General features: G+C 38.7%; 1 protein-coding gene and 1 long non-coding RNA gene across 2 annotated transcripts; both read right to left on the reverse strand.

Annotated features, from left to right (window-relative positions):
• Positions 1–3,154: 3,154 nt before the first annotated feature.
• Positions 3,155–18,698, reverse strand: LOC126623959 (uncharacterized). Its single transcript, XM_050292980.1, has 13 exons — positions 17,311–18,698; positions 16,569–16,647; positions 16,104–16,160; positions 15,378–15,433; positions 14,304–14,532; positions 13,358–13,444; positions 13,202–13,276; positions 12,965–13,048; positions 6,487–6,551; positions 6,221–6,410; positions 6,052–6,140; positions 3,999–4,113; positions 3,155–3,428 (listed from the first exon to the last, which is right to left on the reverse strand). Exons 1-13 carry the CDS (start codon positions 17,934–17,936, stop codon positions 3,393–3,395), a joined length of 1,788 nt encoding a protein of 595 aa, XP_050148937.1. The 5' UTR covers positions 17,937–18,698; the 3' UTR covers positions 3,155–3,392.
• On the reverse strand, positions 7,326–12,958 carry LOC126624242 (uncharacterized). The gene is made up of 2 exons (XR_007624031.1): positions 7,883–12,958; positions 7,326–7,783 (listed from the first exon to the last, which is right to left on the reverse strand). It is a non-coding gene; the product is annotated as an uncharacterized LOC126624242 (long non-coding RNA).
• Positions 18,699–20,191: the final 1,493 nt, after the last annotated feature.

Genomic DNA, 20,191 nt, shown 5'->3' on the forward strand with positions numbered 1-20,191 from the left:
TCTAATACAATACTCTTGACCACATTGTTTGGTTTGATAGTTTAATCATGTCTACTATCCAATGTGATTCATTTACTTATATGATTACCTTGAATGTGATTTGGAATGACTTCCTAAATCTCATTCATACTCTGGCCAGAGATTCTTAATCATATCATAGAGTATTCTCCCTCAAATAGTTTGAAGGTTAGAGATCCCTTGTTGCGCATTCACTTGCCTCCATGGCTAAGTGGCTTAACCCCAACTATGTCGTGGACACCCTCCTGATGGAGTGACTTTGACATAATCAAAGATCAAGGACTTAACCACAAGACAACTATGATGCCTCAGGTCAAATGACTACTTTGCATTATCCCAACCATGAGTTCTCATGTGACATGAGTATGAGAACTCCTCGTTGATCGTGTTCAGTAGACTCATTCGTTATTGAGCACCTACATGCTTGTCTTGGTGTCAATCACACCAATGACTCAAGACCAGGTAGTCACTCTCACTAAGAGAAGACATAGCACATACTGATCTTAACGAACTGTCAATGCCCAATTGGCAATCCTATGATCAGGAACGTTTAGGATATGTATACGAAAAAGAATGGTCTCAGTAATCTAACTTGTTTAAATCACATTCTCCTAATTACATATTCATTGGACTTATCGTTTAAACATATAACATTTATATGAGACGGCTTAAACAATAATCTTTGCCCTTGATATTAAACTAGATTAGTTTAACATGTGAAATGTCCGCAAAGTATCATCATATGATTGGTTTTAGGGCACATTTCCAACACTTGAGTGGAGTCATGTACCACTGGGATTTTCTTTCGTAAGTCTTCATCGCCTCTTGGAAGTAGGAAAGTTTGAGCAAGGGTGTGTGATTTTTCCTTGGATTCGCCGTATTCACTTCTAGGGCGAGTCTGTTGGAATACCTCAGAGTCCCATGTACCTTCATGTTCCTCTAGGACATGTCGTTCCTTTCTTAGATTGGCAGCTGACCTGGGTCGTGGGAGGGGACCGAGTCTTTCAGAAACCCTTGGGTCATTGATCTTCGAGCATATGTGGAGAGGATTCTCTCGACGTTGCTTTAGGAAGTCTCAGCAGTCACGATAAACGGCTTTCGATCCTTCCAACCCTTTTGCAATGAGGTGTCTTCCTCCACTTCTCCTGCTTCGGGTCGAAGCAGCTGGGTTGAGAAAAGTCTCATGTTAATCAATGTTTTGATGATTAGCTCGCTCCTCATCAAGGATACCCATGTCGAAGGAAGGTGACCCTCCGTGTTAGGGGGCACCCAGATAATGATTGATGTCCACATGGGCAACAAGCTTGCCTGTTTGAGTACGCATAGTTTCATGGAGTGTCTCAAAGAGCTTCTCATAGTTTCATTGCTATCTTGTTGTTTTGAGCTTCTAGTTCATCGACTTTAGCTTGAAGAGCAACCCTATTTCCTTCCTTCTTTCGTTGCTTCGCACTACGTGCAAGAGGGGTGTCATTCTGTGTGCTGTGGCTTCCTTCGCTCCCCATGTTGGAGAGGGATGCCTGGTCAAAAGAGAGTGTATGAACGGTGGAAACCAGCTTGACAAAGCTGAAGAGAGTGGGAATAAGTGTCGTTCCCACAGACGGCGCCAAATGTTGATGCACAAAATCAGTGAGGACTTTGGTACAACAGAAAATGTTAAGTTTGTGACCTTCGCTAGATTGCTCCGGTCACTAGTGTGGATAAGTATGTGAATGGATAGGGACAGGGAAGCAAACACAAGATGTACGTGGTTCACTCAGATTGGCTACGTCCACGCAGTAGAAGAGTTCTCATTAACAGAAATAATCTCTGAAATTGACCCACACATCAAGATGATCCCTAAAATTGAAAATCGATGAATGTAAACCTTAAAAATAGGTGTCGCAAATCATTATGATCCTTCCACCACAATTCTGTAAAAAAAAAATTGTTATGTGATGATGTGAGTTTCATAATTAATCAAAAAAGTTGTCTAAATACGTTTTTGCGCAATGGAACTTTTTTTCTTATAGGATGGCCTACTTCGAAGAGAGATCCATTCCATAAATTCTCAAAGGCACAAGGCTTAACCAAGGCCTAAAAGGTGGGTTTGGAAATAGTTTTCAACCAACAATAGACATACCTCAATTATAACCTCATTATCTCAAGGCAAACCTCGTCGTTCTTTGAGTCATCAGACCATTAGGGAAGGCCCTGCCGAACAAGCTCTCCAAGATTAAGGTTGTGAGGATGCTGTTTGCCTAAATATTAACGGTGATGTCCTAGAAGTTGTTGTCAATTGGCCAAGTCGTCACCAAAGGTGATCTCAATCCAAGTTCAATTCAATGAAGGGTGTCGAAGTGTGTAAAGATGGGATGTATTGAAATTTTTTATTTTTTTTTGTAGAGAATAGACAACGAATGAGATAGAGGAATGTGGATTGGGATCGGAGGTGATTGCAGGACTAGGTTTTTGGATTAACATCGTTTTATTAATTATTAAGTTATTAAACCTATTTGTAATTTTTTTTATTTAATTAGACTTGTGTGACCCATTTTTGTGTGCACATAATAGAATTTTTTACAGAATTATGACAGAATGAGTACATTGATTTTGAGCACTCAATTTTCAATTTCAGGGACCATTTTGATGTCACAAGTCAATTTCAAGAATCATTTTGATGTCGCGAATCAATTTTAGAGACCATTTGTGAGGAAAAAAATGACTTATAAGACCCGTTTATGTGCCATCCAACACTTAACAAAAATTTTAACAGAATTATAACGAAATAACCACATTGATTTGCAAACACCTATATTCAAGGACTACATTGATTGATTTTTAATTTCAAGAACCATCTTAATGGTAAGGGTCAATTTCAGAGACCATTTGTGATAAAAGCCCTTAATAATACTCACTTTGTCAATTAGAAATCAATGAAATTACAATTATACCCTTTAAATACATAACTAAAAGAAAATGTGTGGAAAAAAATGAGGATATTAAGGTAATTTCAAGCAAACAACTTTTTACTGTTTTTTTTTTTCTAAACCATGTCACCCTATCACTACCCTCTGAACTCACTCGCTGTTTCACCTTCTCTCTCCATTACTGCCAATACTTTTTTTTTCCTGTGCATAACTCCTACCAAAAAAAAAAATTTAAAAACAATATTTGAGAAGAATAAAAATAAAATTATATTTCTCCAAATCTAGCTTAGTATAAAAAAAACGGGGCACATTTTCCACATGTCGTGCATACCATATAATCATTACATGTGTATGATCAAAACTAGAAAGTTCGGTATCCTAAACAAAAAAACAAGTAACCATCCTTCAACTAAAAACACTCAATGCATGTCCGCAGAGACTTTTCCATTCCCGCATCTGAGCAGCGGTTTAAGCTCCAAACTTGGCCTCGTAAACTTGAGGTTGCTGCACAAGACACCGAAAGACGATGAGCAACAAGATTATTCATGAAAATGAACCAAAAGAAAAGGGTGCGGCAACGAGAAATCAACTCTACAGTTAACACAACCATGGAGTCCTAGACAACATCTACACTACTACATGCTCAGTTTTGATGAAGAAACAAAGTCGACTCAAACTTATTGTCAGAAAAGTTTCCACGTGCTATACCCAAAATGTTCAACAATAATACTTGACATCATAAATTATATGTGCACTCGTAAGTTCATAACAAGAAAACTAAGGCCTTCGTTTGGTGAGCAGAATTGGATTGGAATAGATAATTCTCCAATTTCAAGGCAAATTGAAGGTAGATTATTCATTTATAGGGGATTAGAAGAGGATTAGACATGAAGAAAACTCAATCCTAGTGGGTCATAATTTCTTCATTTCTCCCCATAACATGCCTTAACGTTTGAGAGTTATCCATTTCAATCCAATCCTATGCACCAAACGAGCCCTTGCATCTATTTTTTTAAGATCCACACAGGAATTAGCAAAAACATACTTGACAACAGAAAGTTAAAGACATGTTACCATGAACAGGGCTGAAATCAGCCTTCCTGCAAACCATCTCCAATGCATTGCACGTTGAGCTCCGGCTGCTGCTTCCACAGTTTCAAACCACAAATACACGAAACCAGCACTGTTTCTGTATCAAGCAAAGCAAATTAGGAGAAAAAAGACCAATTCAGTTTTGAAATTCACCTGCTTTCTCAAATATCAAACGCAACACACGTATGCAGAAACAAGTGGGAAAGAACTGCTTTTGTACTCTTTAGTATCTTTTCACATTATCAAACAAAATAAAATTGAAAATACAGAGGATTTTATAAAAAAATAAAATAAAAAATAAAACCCTTTGTTTCTTAACCAGGATTTGACAAAAATATTTCATCATTCAACGTGACATTATTTATTGGGGTGTGATATCCACACACCCTTTTTGTACATAGTCTTTATAGATTTGGAAAAAGCGTATGATAGGGTCCCAAAAGACATTCTTTGAAGGATTTTAGAGAAGAAAGGAGTACGAGTAGCATATATCCAAGCTATAAAGGATATGTATGATGAAGTAAGGACTGCCATAAGAACACATGAAGGACAAACTCAAAGCTTCCCCATAACTGTAGGGTTACATCAAGGCTCATCTTTAAGTCCTTACCTTTTTGCATAGGTAATGGATGAGTTAACGAGACATTCAAGATGATATTCCTTGGTGTATGCTTTTTGCAGACGATATAGTGTTGATAGATGAAACTAGGAAGGAGTAAATGTGAAGCTTAACCATTGGAGAGAAGTGTTGGAATCTCAAGGTCTTTGCCTAAGTTGGTCAAAGATAGAGTATACGAAGTGCAAGTTCAGTGCAAACGAAGGCTCAAATGAGTTAGGGGTGAGGATTGGAGATCATGAAGTACCAAAGAGCGACCGATTTCGCTACCTAAGATCTATCTTGCAAAAGAACGGAGAGTTGGATGGAGACCTCAACCATAGAATACAAGCTGGATGGAAGAAGTGGAAGAGTGCATCCGACATGTTGTGTGACCGTCATATGTCATTGAAGCTGGATGGCAATAAGGCCAACAATGTTTTATGGCTCAGAGTGTTGGACAGTGAAGCATCAACACGTACATAAAATTAGTGTAACAGAGACGAGAATGCTTCGTTGGATGTGTCAATGGCAATAAGGCCAACAATGTTTTATGGCTCAGAGTGTTGGACAGTGAAGCATCAACACGTACATAAAATTAGTGTAACAGAGACGAGAATGCTTCGTTGGATGTGTGGATACACAAGAAATGATAAGATTAGGGATGAGGATATCCGAGGTCAAATAGGAGTAACCAAAATTGAAGGAAAGGTGAGAGAAAATCGGTTACAATGGTTTGGACATGTGAAACGAAGGCCTACTGCGATTACAGTACAGAAGTTCAGGGCCAAAGGGGTGGAGGAAGACCTAGGAAAATTTTGGAAGAAACTCTAAGAAAAGACTTAAAAGTACTTGGATATGTTCTGACGTGGCACAGAACCGAGCGCAATGATTTTCTAGGATTCATACAGCTGACCCCACTTAGTGAGAAAAGGCTTTGTTGTTGTTGTTAATCTTCTTCAATTCATTCGATCCAACGGCCAAAAATTAAGAAGGTGTGTGACCCCTATTTATTTTCTTGAACAATATTCAATGTAACAAAAATTATATTAGTTCTTAATGTTACAAGGGTTTTGAGAAATGAGAATAGAGGCATCTACTAAAAACTATTTATTTTCAAGTAGAGGAATCTACTGTTTTTTTTTCTCTATTTCATATGGTTTTGCAATGGGTTCCTTTCGATTTCGATGCCACAATAATCAATCACAACCCAAGAAACTGAACACCCAACCCTTGTTGACTTGGGTTGGGGTGACTTAGTTTAATCTCCCCTTGGGAGTTCTATTTTCCAATTTCCTCCACCCTATAAGGTGAGACTGGTTAACACAAAAAGTGCCCACCCAGTATTTCATAAATATCAACGACATCTTGCAATAATATTACACAAACAAGACATTCATATTATAATTGCATACTTAGTATTCCTATTTAAGCACTTACTTGTCCACATAAATATGCTTCACATGGCCATATTTCGAACATTCTTCTTCAACATCCTCTTTAATGTCTATATCAAAATCTGGCTCCCTCTGCAAACATAATACTGAATTTTAGGACTAAAAAGTATTTGGGGAGGCGAGTGAAAACAATTTTTGCAAAGAACACACACCTCAGTGGCTGGATCGAACATATTCTTCAGTAGTAGACATTCGCTGGGGTTACCAACAGGTTCATTGACTGCAACTGCTGGTGGAAGAATAGGAGCAGAGACTGCAGCTTGACCATTGATTGGCAATGCAACAGCTAGTTGATTAGGAGCTGCCCCATTCAGCGCATGAACTCCAAGAGAACCCACAATACTACCAAAAGAGAGACAATCAGACATAGGAAAACGACATAACTACCAGAAAGCAGTGAGGAAAAATGGTTGCACACCTTGTGGCAATACCAGTGCGATCCAGCTTCTGCATTAGCAGTGCTCTAGATTGGGCATTTAAAGACTGCAAAGAAAAGCACTTAACATTGGAGAGCAAGCCTCTTTCGTAGAAATTAGATTATTCAGTAATATCATACATATCAATAACAGGTCATATATTAAGGTTGGGTAGTGTTATCCACAAACCCATTTTCACTTCTCACACACCTCTTTCATTTTTCGATCATCAGATCAAATAAATTGAAGAAGATCAATGGCTAAAAATTAACAAGGGTATGTGGGAGGTAAAAATGGGTATGTGAATGACACTATCCATTAAGGTTTCTCTATCCTACGCCAATTCCACCTGTTTTGTTGTATTTCTCCAATAAAATATCCAGGAGGATGAAAAAAGTCTTCTCTTCCCGCTGGATGTATACATGCATAGTACTAGATATCAATATACTATACATAGTATTATTGATATCTAATGCTTTGCGTAGTATTATTGATAACGAATACTATGCATGGTAACCCATCCCTGGATGAATATTACTGCTATCTATTCTATGCATGTACACATGCAAATATATAATACTACATGCATGGTATTAGATATCTATGCAGTCGAGTAATAAAAACATACAGGGGCTGACCTAAGCCCTAATATATAATATTACTGATATTTAATACTATGTGTTGATGCACAAAATCAACGAGGATTTTGGTACAACAGAAGGTGTTAAGGTTGTGACCTTCGCTAGATTGCTCCGGTTATAGTGTGGATAAGTAAGTAAATGGATAGGGACAAGGAAGCAAACACAAGATATAGGTGGTTCACCCAGATTGGCTACGTCTATGGAGTAGAGGAGTTCTCATTAATTGTGAAAGGTTTACACAAGTACATAGGTTCAAGCTCTTCTTTAGTGAGTACTAGTGAATGATTTAGTACAACTGACATTAAGAAATATTGTGTGAGAATGATCTCTATTTATAGAAGAGAGTTTCTAGTTTCATTTTGACATTGACACGTGTCGTGTTGTGATTGGCTTTTGATGTTGACACGTGTCACGCTATGATTGGCTTCTGATGTCGACACGTGTCGCGCTGTGATTGACCTTCTGGTTGGAGGGAAACTCTTCTGGATTCTTGACGGTATAACGTTGACCGGTGCTCAGTAATTTCGGGATTGGTCAAGTATGGTACAAACAGTCCTCCTCTAAGTTACCGAGTGAGGGAAGCTCCTCGGTTGGGGACTTGCAAGATCAAAGCCGTTGAGTAATCACGAAACTTCTAAGTACCGAAGTGTGGTATCGTCTTCACTTGCCTTAATAGTCTCATAGGTCGATGTGGCATCTTCTTTGGAAGTACTTTTCCTCCATCCAGGGGTGGTATCTTTAACCGGTGGAGATGCACAAGGTAATGTATCAATTTGACTTGAAGCTTACTTGTAATTTCAGGCTTGGTCAAGCGCGATACAAACCATGTAGTAGGAGTCCCCCAAGTCACCGAGCTAGGAGATTTGCCGAAAGAGATTACAGACAAGGTAAGCAATCAGACTACTAGCAAGCAACCTAGATCGGAGGTTCGACTTCGGCTTCCAGTTGATTATTCTCCTTCTTGTGTCGTAAACAGCAACAAGGATAAGGAGAAGCAAATGGAGAAGAGATGATATGAGATATCTTTTCTTTTGAAGAAGTAACTTTCCACAGGCTTATTCTTGAACTAGGCTGGAGGGTTTTCTGGTTTCCTCTAGAGTATAAGACCAACTCAAGAATTTGAGGGTCAAAATAAGTCCATCAAATCTAGAATACGTTCGACCTTGATGATATGAGATACTTTTGCTGTTGACAAAGTAATGGATGTATCGGCACGTGTTCTGTTACGCTTTTCTCCACATGCTTCCTTGTATCCTTCTCACTTGCCCTATCTGTTCCTCAGGTAGATGTGGTATCTTCTCTAGAAGCATAAGATGTTGAAGATGAGTACTCGAAAGCAATGTCAGGTAAGTGATCAGTCAAGGGGTTCTAGGCAATCAGTTCCTGATTGGAAGCTTGATTCCAAGTGCTGACTAATTGTTCTCTTTCTCCTTGTCTTGCAGGTAGGCCTGGCATTTTGGACCCAACCCGTTAACCCGACCCGACCCAACCCGTTAATATTTGTATTTGGGTGGATGCTTAACGGGTCGGGTCGTTAACGGGTGAACCCGTTAACAACCCGTTAAATAACGGGTCACTTTGGGTCAACCCGTTAGACCCGTTAGGACCCGTTAACACCCGTTAGTTGAGGATATTTTAGTAATTTTAGTAAAATCTTAATGACAAAAAATAAACTTTATGCAAAAAATAAAAATAAAAATAATTGTTAACGAGTGTTAACGGGTGAAACGGGTGACCCGTTAGTTTAACGGATCGGGTTCGGGTGACCCGTTAGCTTAACGGGTTGGGTTCGGGTGATCCGTTAACTTAACGGGTCGGGTTGAACCCGACCCAAACCCAATAAATCCGACCCGTTTACAGGTCTACTTGCAGGTAAGAACAAGGTCAAAGGAAAAGACAGGGAAAAAGCATGATATGGGATACTCTTGCTTTTAACCCTAATGATATGTGATACTCTTGCTCTTGTGTGGCTTGTTTGTAAAGGTATTATCGGGGGCAAAAGAAGCTGAGTATTTCGAGAGACTCTGCTGAGAGTGCCCTTTCGGATGTAAAGAAAAGTTGAGCATTTTTTTTTATTTGTAGGTTGCCTGACTGTGGATGATAGAGGTCGACATATATAGGAGTCTCCCTAACAACAAGTAGTAGTGCTATTCCTTTACCCTTCTTGGTCATAGCAATGTAGTGGGAGCTGCAAACTTCACGTGTTTTAACTTTGTCAGAGCACTTTGAAAAAAGGGTCTGTGGTATCTGGAAAGCTGATTTGCATGTGAAAATTGCAAATAAGCTTTATCCAAGGAAATCTAGCTCTCGAAGTTCGGAAAGCGTTGCCTCTTCGGTTTTCGAACAAGCAATCTTGTCGGGGATCTGGCTCTCGAGATTCAGAAAACGGTGTCATTTCGATTTTTGAGAAAGCAATCATGTTGGGAGTCTGACTCTTGAGATTCGGAAAGCAGTGTCTCTTCGATTTTTGAGAAAGTAATCATGTTGGAAGTCTGGCTCTCAAGATTCGGAGGGTGGTGCCTCTTCGATTTTTGAGCACGTAATTATGTTGGGAGTCTGACTCTTGAGATTCGGAGAGCAATGCCTCTTCGATTTTTGAGCAAGCAATCTTGTTAGGAGTGTTTTCTCGAATGTGAGTAAAGGTTGGGCATTTTTGCCAATCTGCCTTGCCACAGAGCACGGAGGTTGACACACATAGGAACTTTCTAGTTATCAAGAAGTGGTGTTGTTCCTTTACCTTTGTGGGTAATAGTAGGGTAGCTGGACCTTCAAAATTTATGTGTCTAAACATTGTCAAAGATCTTTTGCAAAGTTATTTGTGGTACCCGAGGAACTGATGTTGCGTGTGGAGAGTGGTGCCTATTCAAAATTCGAAGAGTGATGCCTCTTCGATTTTTGAACTAACGACCCTGTTACCATTTCTTTTATAAGGGCACCAATTGTGTGAAAGAAATACATTCAGAGAGTTATTGTTTGTAGGAATTTTCCCCTTATTTTTGTACTTAAAAGATTTATTGCACCTCATTTCTCTTCATCATTTCTGAGAATGTCTAGCCTATCCAATCGTCGATTTGACTTGAACTTTGGTGAAGAGGCAGCCATGCCTTCTCAAGACAACATATGGCGCCCATCCTTCTTATCCCATATTGGTCATCTTACCGTTAGGGACTCTGTGATGAAGAATGATACGAACGCTGCGGTGGTGGCCAAGAACCTTCTCACTCCTAAAGATAACAGACTACTTTCCAAACGGTCTGATGAGTTGGTTGTTAAGGATTCTCTAGCTCTCAGTGTTCAGTGTGCAAGTTATGTGTCTAATATGGTCCAACGCCTATTTGCTCGAACCAGACAAATTGAATCATTGGCGGCTAAAGTGATAAGTCTCAAACAGGAGATCAGAAGACTCAAGCATAAGAATAAACAGTTGCACAGGCTTGCACATAACTATGCTACAAACATGAAGAGGAAGCTTAACCAGCTGCAGGAATCTGATGGTCAGAGTTTACTTGATCATCAGAGATTAGTGGGTTTGTTCCAAAGGCATTTATTGTCTTCGTCTTCTGGGGCTGTACCGCGTAATGAAGCTTCAAATGATCAACCTTTGATGCCTCCTCTTTTTGGGGTTCTACCCAATACTGAGGCTCTGAATGATCACCCTCCGGTGCCTACTCTTTCTGGGGCTCTGCCGATTGCTGAGACTTCTCAAGAGCAACCTTTGTGAAGGCTCCCTCTTGTTTGTTTACTTAGTGGGAAAAGGCTTTGTTGTTGTTGTATATGTACATATTTGTAACTTATCGAAGATATCAATAAACAAGCTTTGCTTCATTTCAACGTATTGTGTTAAATACACCAAGGTCTTCTTCATTAAGTTCTTTGAATTTTTTCTTTTGTTAAAGCTTATATGTTGAAGGTTTGAGAGTGAAGCATGTATGTTGAGGTAGTGCTTGCTTAATTTCCCGAGTAAGGAAAACTTTTCGGTTGGAGACTTGAAAAATTCAAGTCACTGAGTGGTCGTGAGACTTATGAGTATCAAGGTGCAGTAGAATATAGTAGGAGTCCCTCAAGTCTCCGGTCGAGGGAGTTGCCGAACGAGGCAATTCCTTTCTAAGTGGCAGCCCAAAACTCCTCCTTCATGTATATTTGTTATAAAAGTTGTTAAGCCCAAAGAAGAGGAGGCCTAGACATTTTTGAATTTTTTTTTTTTTTTTTTTTTCCAAATTTTTGAATTTTTAAATTTTCAAATTTCCGATATATATATTTTAAGCTTTATAGGTGAAGCTTTGGTGTTGAAGCTTTGTAGGTGAAACTTTGAGGTTGAAGCTTTGTTGGACACCATGAATTGATTTTGCTTCACACTATCTTGATCAAGATAGTGTTAAGCTTTTGTAGGTGAAGCTTTTGTGTTGAAACTTTGTAAGTGAGGTTTTTGTGGGTGAAGCTTTTGTAGGTCAAGCTTTTGTGGGTGAAGCTTTTATAAGTCAAACTTTTGTAGGTCAAGCTTTTGTTGCTGAAGCTTTTGTGGGTCAAGCTTTTGTAGGTCAAGCTTTTGTAGGTCAAGCTTTTATGGGTTAAGCTTTCGTAAGTGAAGCTTTTGTAGGTGAAGCTTTTCCACAGGGGCAACGAGCTCGCATGTTTGAGTACGCCTAGTTTCGTGGAGCGTCTCAAAGAGCTTCTCATACTGCTCCTAGAGGACCTCATTCTTCATTGCTATCTTGTTGTTCTGAGCTTCTAACTCATCGACTTTAGCTTGAAGAGCAACCCTTTTTCCTTCCTTCTTTCGTTGCTTCGTACTAGGTGCAAAAGGGGTGTCATTCTGTGTGCTGTAGCTTCCTTCACTCCTCATGTTGGAGAGGAATGCCTGGTCAAAAGAGAGTACGAATGGTGGAAACCAACTTGACAAAGCTAAAGAGAGTGGGAATAAGTGTCGTTCCCACAGACGGCGTCAAATGTTGATGCACAAAATCTGCGAGGACTTTAATACAACAGAAAGTGTTAAGGTTATGACCTTTGCTAGATTGCTCCGGTCATAATGTGGATAAGTAAGTAAACAGATAAAGACAGGGAAGCAAACACAAGATGTACGTGGTTCACCCGATTGGCTATGTCTACGAAGTGGAGGAGTTCTCATTAATTGTGAAGGGTTTACACAAGTACATAGGTTCAAGCTCTCCTTTAGTGAGTACTAGTGAATGATTTAGTACAAATGACATTAGGAAATATTATGAGAAAATAATCTCTATTTATAGAAAAGAGTTTCTAATTTCATTCTGACATTGACACGTGTCGTGTTGTGATTGGCTTCTGATGTTGACACGTGTCGCGCTGTGATTGGCCTCCTGGTTTGAGGGAGACTCTTCTGGGTTCTTGACGGTATAACGTTGACCCGTGCTCAGTAGTTTCGGGATTGGTCAAGTCTGCTACAAACACTATGCATGTATACATGCAAATATATAATACTAATGCATAGTGTTAGATATCTATACAGTCGAGTAATAAAGACATCCAGGACCTGACCTAAACCTTAATATACACACACATGCATAGTATTAGATATCAAAAATAACCTTTTTTCTTGAGTGTTTTTTAAGATTAGATACAAATACTCTTATGAGGAGTGCACAATTAGATTTTTGGAGTGCCAATAGTAGTCCCCTTTATAAATACTCTTCATCAAAATATTTCAGTCAAAACTTCCATCATTTAGTCTAAACATTGATATTTTATTAATATTCACACTCATTTGACATTTAATTTTTTTTCCTTTACATTAAAATCTAGTGCTTTAAGTATTCGTGAACTTACTAATAGTCATCAACATAATGAAAATGTTGAAACTCACCAAACCACCCCCATCATCATCATCAAAGTCTGCAGATTTTGCTCCAGCATCTTGAGATCCAACATGATCTGTAACAGATGAAACCTACACACAAAGTGTCCAATTAGTGTTCACCACGACTCCTCACAAAAATAACTACAAAAGTTCCATAGCTGCTGACAAGCAGCCACCATAATAAACTAGAAATTTTAACATTCAACTTCCCATCAAAACTATTACAAAAAAATACAAGCCTACCTTGATAGTTCGACCAGCAATCTCCAACTTTCCATTCAAACTTTGAGCAGCCCTTGCATGTTCTAGATGAGCAAACTATAAACATAATGAACAAATAAATAAGCACCAACAAAATGTAACAATCTTCTAAACTTAAAATGAGAAGTAGACACTGACTTGAACAAAGCCAAAACCCTTGCACTGTCCTGTCTCAAGATCAAGGGGAAGTTGCACAAGCTCCACTGGTCCAAACGGTTCAAAAATCTGAGCATTCAACATAGAAATATATGGTTAGAAACGAACTCAAAATATATGACAGAGTTGAAATTCGGGAATACTACTATTTCCAACTGCTGTCTAGTCCTAGTTTATAGCATGGTCTCCCTGACCCTGAGAACAGCATAAAATGTGATCCTTCAGTGAATCAGTACTCTTATCTATGATTCTACTCATGGTGTCTATAATAAATCCTAAGGAATGACAGTTCATCATAATCTAGCACTCCCTTTCTTTCTTTTTATGTGTTTGCTGTTGTGAAAGTATACATTTCACATGAACACATATGTAGCCATCCAGTAGCTTACATATAGATAATATACGGCAGCTTACATGTATAGCCATGCCCAAGAACACACCCAGGTAGTTTTTTAAAACATCAGTGAGTGTGTGCACATTTAATCTATATATGTATATATATACACATAAGGAAGAAGTGAAAAGGTGAAACTTTCATAATCCCATAAAAAAAGGCCCTTGGTTATTAAATTGCCAAGGGGCCACATAATTATATAGGAGGGTAAACTTCGAATAAAAATTTAGATTAAAAAGGTCGTACCCAGTGCACAAAGCTCCCGCTTTACGCAGGGTCTGGGAGAGGTGAATGTCGGCTAGCCTTACCCCCATTTATGGAGAGGTGAATGTCGGCTAGCCTTACCCCCATTTAAAATAGTAAAATATATATAAGACTATAAATATACAAATATATACTAGGAAGTTACACCTCCCTCCTTTTCATTTGAAGTAGACTTCATTTCCTTATCTGTTACATACAAATATTTACTCTGGAAAAACTTCATACACATATATTTAGAACATTAAACCTAGATGAACTGAGCATAAATACCTCTCTAAGGTGAGTCTCAGTCATGTTAAAATGCAAGTTCCCCACATACAGTTTCCTATCAACCGCACCATATGGCCCTACAACACCTGCAGCCCCACTTGTTGTGTTGGACTGAACAAGATTCTTTTCAGCCTCCGAAGGTTTCACCATTACAGGTTGCCCCAGAAGTAGTTGGCCAGAAAGAGCTATAGCCATTGGCACAGACATTGCATCATAGAACTCAATATACCTGCAGTATCACCGGGCCTTTATAGTAAGTTTGATGGAATATACATGACCATAAGTATTCTAGTCAAAACTTACAAAACATATATCAAAGAGATGTAGGGAAACAAAAACTAGGCAGAAAGCTCAAGCTGAATTTCTTTTGATGAATCTGATGACTCATATAAAAGAAAATGTTAGCTCATCACAATAAAATAAAGAAAATAACAAATATTTCATTAAAAATTGATCGATTAATGAATACTATAGAAAAAGGCAGAATGGGGGGAAATTTGAAGCAAGTCTTCTTCTAGTTCACTAGGAGCTACAAGTTTGATAATGAAAATCCCAATCACAAAAATTTAACAGTAAACTTACATGTACATACATACATTATACATACATATTGCCTTTACTAGGACTCAAAGATCATAGAGATGTCAATAGACTTAGAGCTTATGAAACACTGGAACAAAGGGAAATGGAGATAAACTTCTCCACCGACCCTACCCTGAGATATTTTTGCATAAAAAATAATCTACTATCATAAATAATATCACCAAATGGGAGGACCATTAGATGAAATTTTTCCAAAAGGTGCACCGGGATTCAGAATGGCCCTTGTAACACAAAACATGAAGACGAAGAAAACAGGAAAGGATGTAAAATAGGTTTATGTCATCTACCTTGAGTACGCAGCATGAATTGATTAAACATGAGTGCAAGGTATTCCCACCATCCCTCATCATTATCGCATTGCTAGTCTATTAAAGAATACAGTTAAACTTGATTCTAAAAGGATGATATACTATCATTTATCTTACAAAGAACACACGTGTCTATGATACAGTTTCATTTAAATGCACATACCCAACTCCTTTTGACCGTCTAGAATTCCTGTCCATGATCAGGCGTACATCCCTCACCTGACAGTGAAAGAAAAACAATTAGACAAGTTGAGATCACTTAGAAATTTATGTACTTGAAAGAAAATTGGCTTATACAGAGGTTTTTGATATTGACACAGCATGATAAAACACCTAGTTTGGGGTGTTCATAAGATGCCCACATAGTTCATTTGTACATTTTCACTCACCCCTCATATACAGAATGTTGAGAGAATATAAAGTCATTATATTACTCGTAACTGAAGGCAGAGGAGCATGTACTGCAACAGGAAGCAAATGAATCTCAATAACATGCATTTGAAGAGCATCTCATGCAACAAGATTTAAATTATTCTCAGATATGTAGGAGTAACCAGAATCATAATGCAAGGTGTCACAAAATGAGAATTAAAGGTACAAAACCTTGTTATATGAAGTTTTCCCTTATTCTTATGAGTCTTAATACTTACATTTAAAATGAAGGGCATTGTAGTAATTTTATTTCAAACTGACTTACGGATACTGACTTTTCTAATTTTTTTTCTAACCAAAAAAAAAAAAAAAACTTTTCTTTTATGTAATAGTTAACTCACAAATGTATAGCATGTACATGCTGCTATTATTATATAAAATAACCTTTATAAAGAGAATTAGAAGAAAAAACATCTAAAATGTAAAAGAAAGAAAGAATGAATGAAGTTAAGCCAACCTTGCCCGCTTTTGAGAACAATTCATAAACATCTCGTTCAGTTGCCTTCAGTGGCATCTGTCATCACCAGATTATTAACCAACCAAAAAATAGTGAGATATATTGCAAAATGAAATTCATAAGGTTCCACAACTTAGGAAATTAGGTTTCCCATGTCAACAATCTTTCGACATGTGCGAATTAAAATTTTAAAACCAAACAAAAATTAAATTGATTTTAAATTTCTAAACAGTTAAAACCACCTCTCATTTGTCTCATATTGTTGTGTATTTTTTACCAGCTCATTTTCTGACTATTTCCCTGTGGATATGAACCATTAACAGCATGTACTAAACATAATTTTCCAATCTTAATCATATTATCAAAGCTGTAAGTTCTAAGAAACCTTACAGAAGGAATTAGGCTAAGAATTCATTGCAAATATAAATAAAATTTCTGAAGAGCCAAAAACAGCAAGCCAGATACCTGGTAAGCAAAAACAGTTCTCTGATCCCTTTCTGGATCAGCTTCCGGCTCCACCGCTTCCTTTTTGTCCTTAAACCTCCTGCCATTTAAATGTCATTTGACACGGTTAAACAATTTTAAACTGTATTAGAATTAACCATTTTCAAATTGAATGTTTAAGGACTGCCTCTCATAAGCCAGGCAAATCCATATAACAAAAACATTTTGAGACATTTGGTATCAACTTTCAGTGACATTGTTCGACATAAAATAACAATGAAAGAAAAAATTATCCTATACATCATCGTATTGCCAATTGTAATTTTCGACGTATTAGCAAAAATCTTGACAATTAACTGAGATACACAATATCTGGTGTATTATTGAGATTTTATACTCTCCAAATTACAAAATTCAACATTTTCACCAAAACAGAACAGTTGAGTTCACATCAAGTAATAATCAACAGTGAAAGAAGAAAAGGGTACAATGCGGATCTATAAGAGATATTACAAAAACCAAGCACAAAAACAGATGATAAAAATTTTAAAAAAAATAATAATCAGACATTATAGGAACAAAGCAGGATATGTAGTTCCCACAAAACAATTTACATTACCACATAAAATTCAGATGCAAGCACCAGCATCGACGATGAAGAGAAAACTAGTAGAAATACCAGAAGCTAATAAATGTATGAAACTAGCAAAACCAAACGAACATAAATTAAGTAAATTGAAGAATAAACGCATTGTTTTATTACCTGCTCTCCCTCAACTCAAGCTCTCGATCTCTTTCTCTAATTTCCCTCTCCCTATCGCGTTCAGAGCGGCTCCTACTTCTGCGAGATCGCTCTCTCTCTTCTCGGTCACTACTCCTGCGAGGCCTCTCTTTCTCTTCGCGGTCGGACCGACTCACACTCCTCCGAGACCTCTCATTCTCCTCTTTCTCTCTTCTCTCTCTGTCCTCCCTCTCTCTCCTATCTCTCCTCTCTCTTTCCCTCTCCTTATCCCTCTCCCTCCGCTCTTTTTCTCTCTCCTTGTCCTTCTCCTTCTCCTTGACCCTGTCCTTCTCTCTGCTACTCCTCTCTCTGTCTCTCTCCCTCTCGCGATCACGATCACGATCGTGGTCCTTATCCCCTTCACTGTCCCGGTCTCTCTCCCTCCCACTTCGATGGTGCCGATCCTTCTCGCGCCCGTTCTCGTGCTCCGCCTTTGACCTCTTACTGCTCTTCCTTTCGTCCTCCTCGCCGCCCACCGAAACGTCGTCGTCAACATCTCTCTTCCTGTAGCTCTTCTCGGTCCCTTTCTTGCTCGTTTTCTGCTTGGACTCGCGGTCGTCGTTCTCCTGCACAGTCTTCTCCAGATAATCGTACTCGTCGAAGTCCATCGCTAGATTCAGAATTGCTCGTCAATCTTCTCCGAGCTAGGGTTCGTCGAACCCCCTAGGTTTAGCAGAAGAGGAAGAAATCAATATTGTGAAATTTTGTATTTCTAGGGTTTTGGAAAGGAATTGATTGGTCGCCGCGGGTTCTCTATAATCTGGAATATCAGAAGCTCGATCCTTGTTGCATATTTTTGCTAAAAAGGCCCAAGGGAGAGAAACTCCTTCCTTCTCTTTCTTTTTTTTTCAATCGAACTAAATTTCATTAAAAAATAAAACTAGTACAAGGTGTAAGAACAACTCAAAATGGGAATCCAGAATAACGAACCAAAAACCCAACTTCATAAAGAAAATTACAATGAAATGGGCCCAAAGTGTGCAGTCTAACACAACTAACAACCAGAAAAGTCTAGACATGAAAATGTAAAGCAGTCACCTCCACCAAAACAACATCATCGCCATTGCTGATCTGTCACCATCACCTGAAAGAAGGGTCGAAGAACCAAGTGGATGAACGAAAAATGGGGGTAGGCAAGCTACCCGTGCTGAGAGCGCTCCCATAATCCAACCAACTAGTTCAAAATGCACTTTAAATGCTACAAGCCACCAAAGTGCACCTCCGCATGAGATCCTAGGAAGCGACACCCAATGAAACGAGCAGCAAGGGTAGATGGTTACAAATTCACACTGAAGAGCGATGTTTGGAAAGGAGCAGGGCATAGAAGCCAGTTCTGAGATAAGCTAAAGGACAATTGAGACTAAGCTCAGAGCAAGCTGAGACACAAAATGCTCAGAAATGAGAAAGGTGAAAGGTAAATGCATAAAAAGAAAATCCAAATCACCAACCATGGTGGTTTGGACAAGTGAAAATTAGGGTGGAGTCGGGGGGAAAAGGGGGAGATGGGAAGGTAGGGGAAAACAAAGGGAGGGAAGGGGAGATATGGAGGTAACAGAGGGTGGAAGAAAGGGGGACGAAAAACAAGGAGAGAATGGGAGAAAGGAAGGGTTCAGAGGGTGGAAGAAAGGAGAAGAGGAAGGAGAGGTGGGCACAGGGCTGCCACTGACCTCAAGCCGGAGCATGGAGCCGACGGGAGGAAGGGTTTCAAAGCTTTAGAGGTTTTTGGGGAAGAGAAAGGAGCACAAAGTGTTTTAGGTTGAATGTATATATTTTAATATGGTGTCATAAACTCCTTCCTTTTCTTTTGGCAATAATGGGTTCAAAGGCCCAAGGTACAGAATTAATGAGGGGTAAATTTAATTTTGGTCTTAAATATTTTCAATGTTTAGCAGTTCTAGTTAGAGCTTGCTGAACAACATGCTTTGCTTCGGCACAGATGTACCAAATAAACTCGCAAGGTTCGGCTAAAACATTTCAAATCTAAGACTCTCTCTCTCTCACCAATTCTAGGGTTTGTTTTACAACATACGGTAGAATCAGTGCTCGCCAAGGGGTGGCATTGCAACCCGAAGCGTGATCCTTGGCACATAAGACCTAAACCTTTAAGAATAAGGGATAATATTCCCCACCCTCGACCTTGCAAATCTACTTTCATTTTGATGGTAGAGATCAGTGGTTGTGCATATGTTTGAGCCCCTACCAATGTTGTTGAGGAGTATTATTCCCGTAATCAATATGTGAGACTAATTTTGCTCCACCTAACACATTTGGAAGAGCAAAATTTTGACATGGATGGTCTTGTTGGTCGAATCCCCTTGGTGACTTTAATTTACTTTATGAACAATTTTCTATGTTCTTGGATTTATGTTAGGTGTTTGTTTTAATTTATAGATAATTTATAGATAATGTTAATATTGTCATCAAATATGAGTTAATTGAATCATGTTTCATATACATGTGACCGAATTCAATTAAACACGTGATTAGGTACAAATGTGGGAAAGTTAGTTGTCTAGATGAATGTGATACTACGCACACTAACTTCGAAATCACCTTTCTAGCAACGACTTCGGGTCTATCCAACCTGATTAAGAGCATTTGCATGTTCCTTGTTGTATAAATGGTACTGCATTACCATTATAGAGACCTTATATTCTCCCCGGTCCTAAATAACGTCTTTGAGTTTTAAGGATATTCGAGACAACAATGATCATGAATGAAACCACTGAAGAAAATAAAGTGGAATATCTTTACACCACCTCCAAAATATGAAGCCCGAAGCTATACTCTGGGTCCAATGTGACACACCCCGACCCCGAATGTCCACTAGGACTCCGAATTAGGCTGTGTTGGCCGACACCTG

Source organism: Malus sylvestris, chromosome 1 (assembly GCF_916048215.2).
Source record: "Malus sylvestris chromosome 1, drMalSylv7.2, whole genome shotgun sequence".
NCBI classification, from domain to species: Eukaryota; Viridiplantae; Streptophyta; class Magnoliopsida; order Rosales; family Rosaceae; genus Malus; species Malus sylvestris.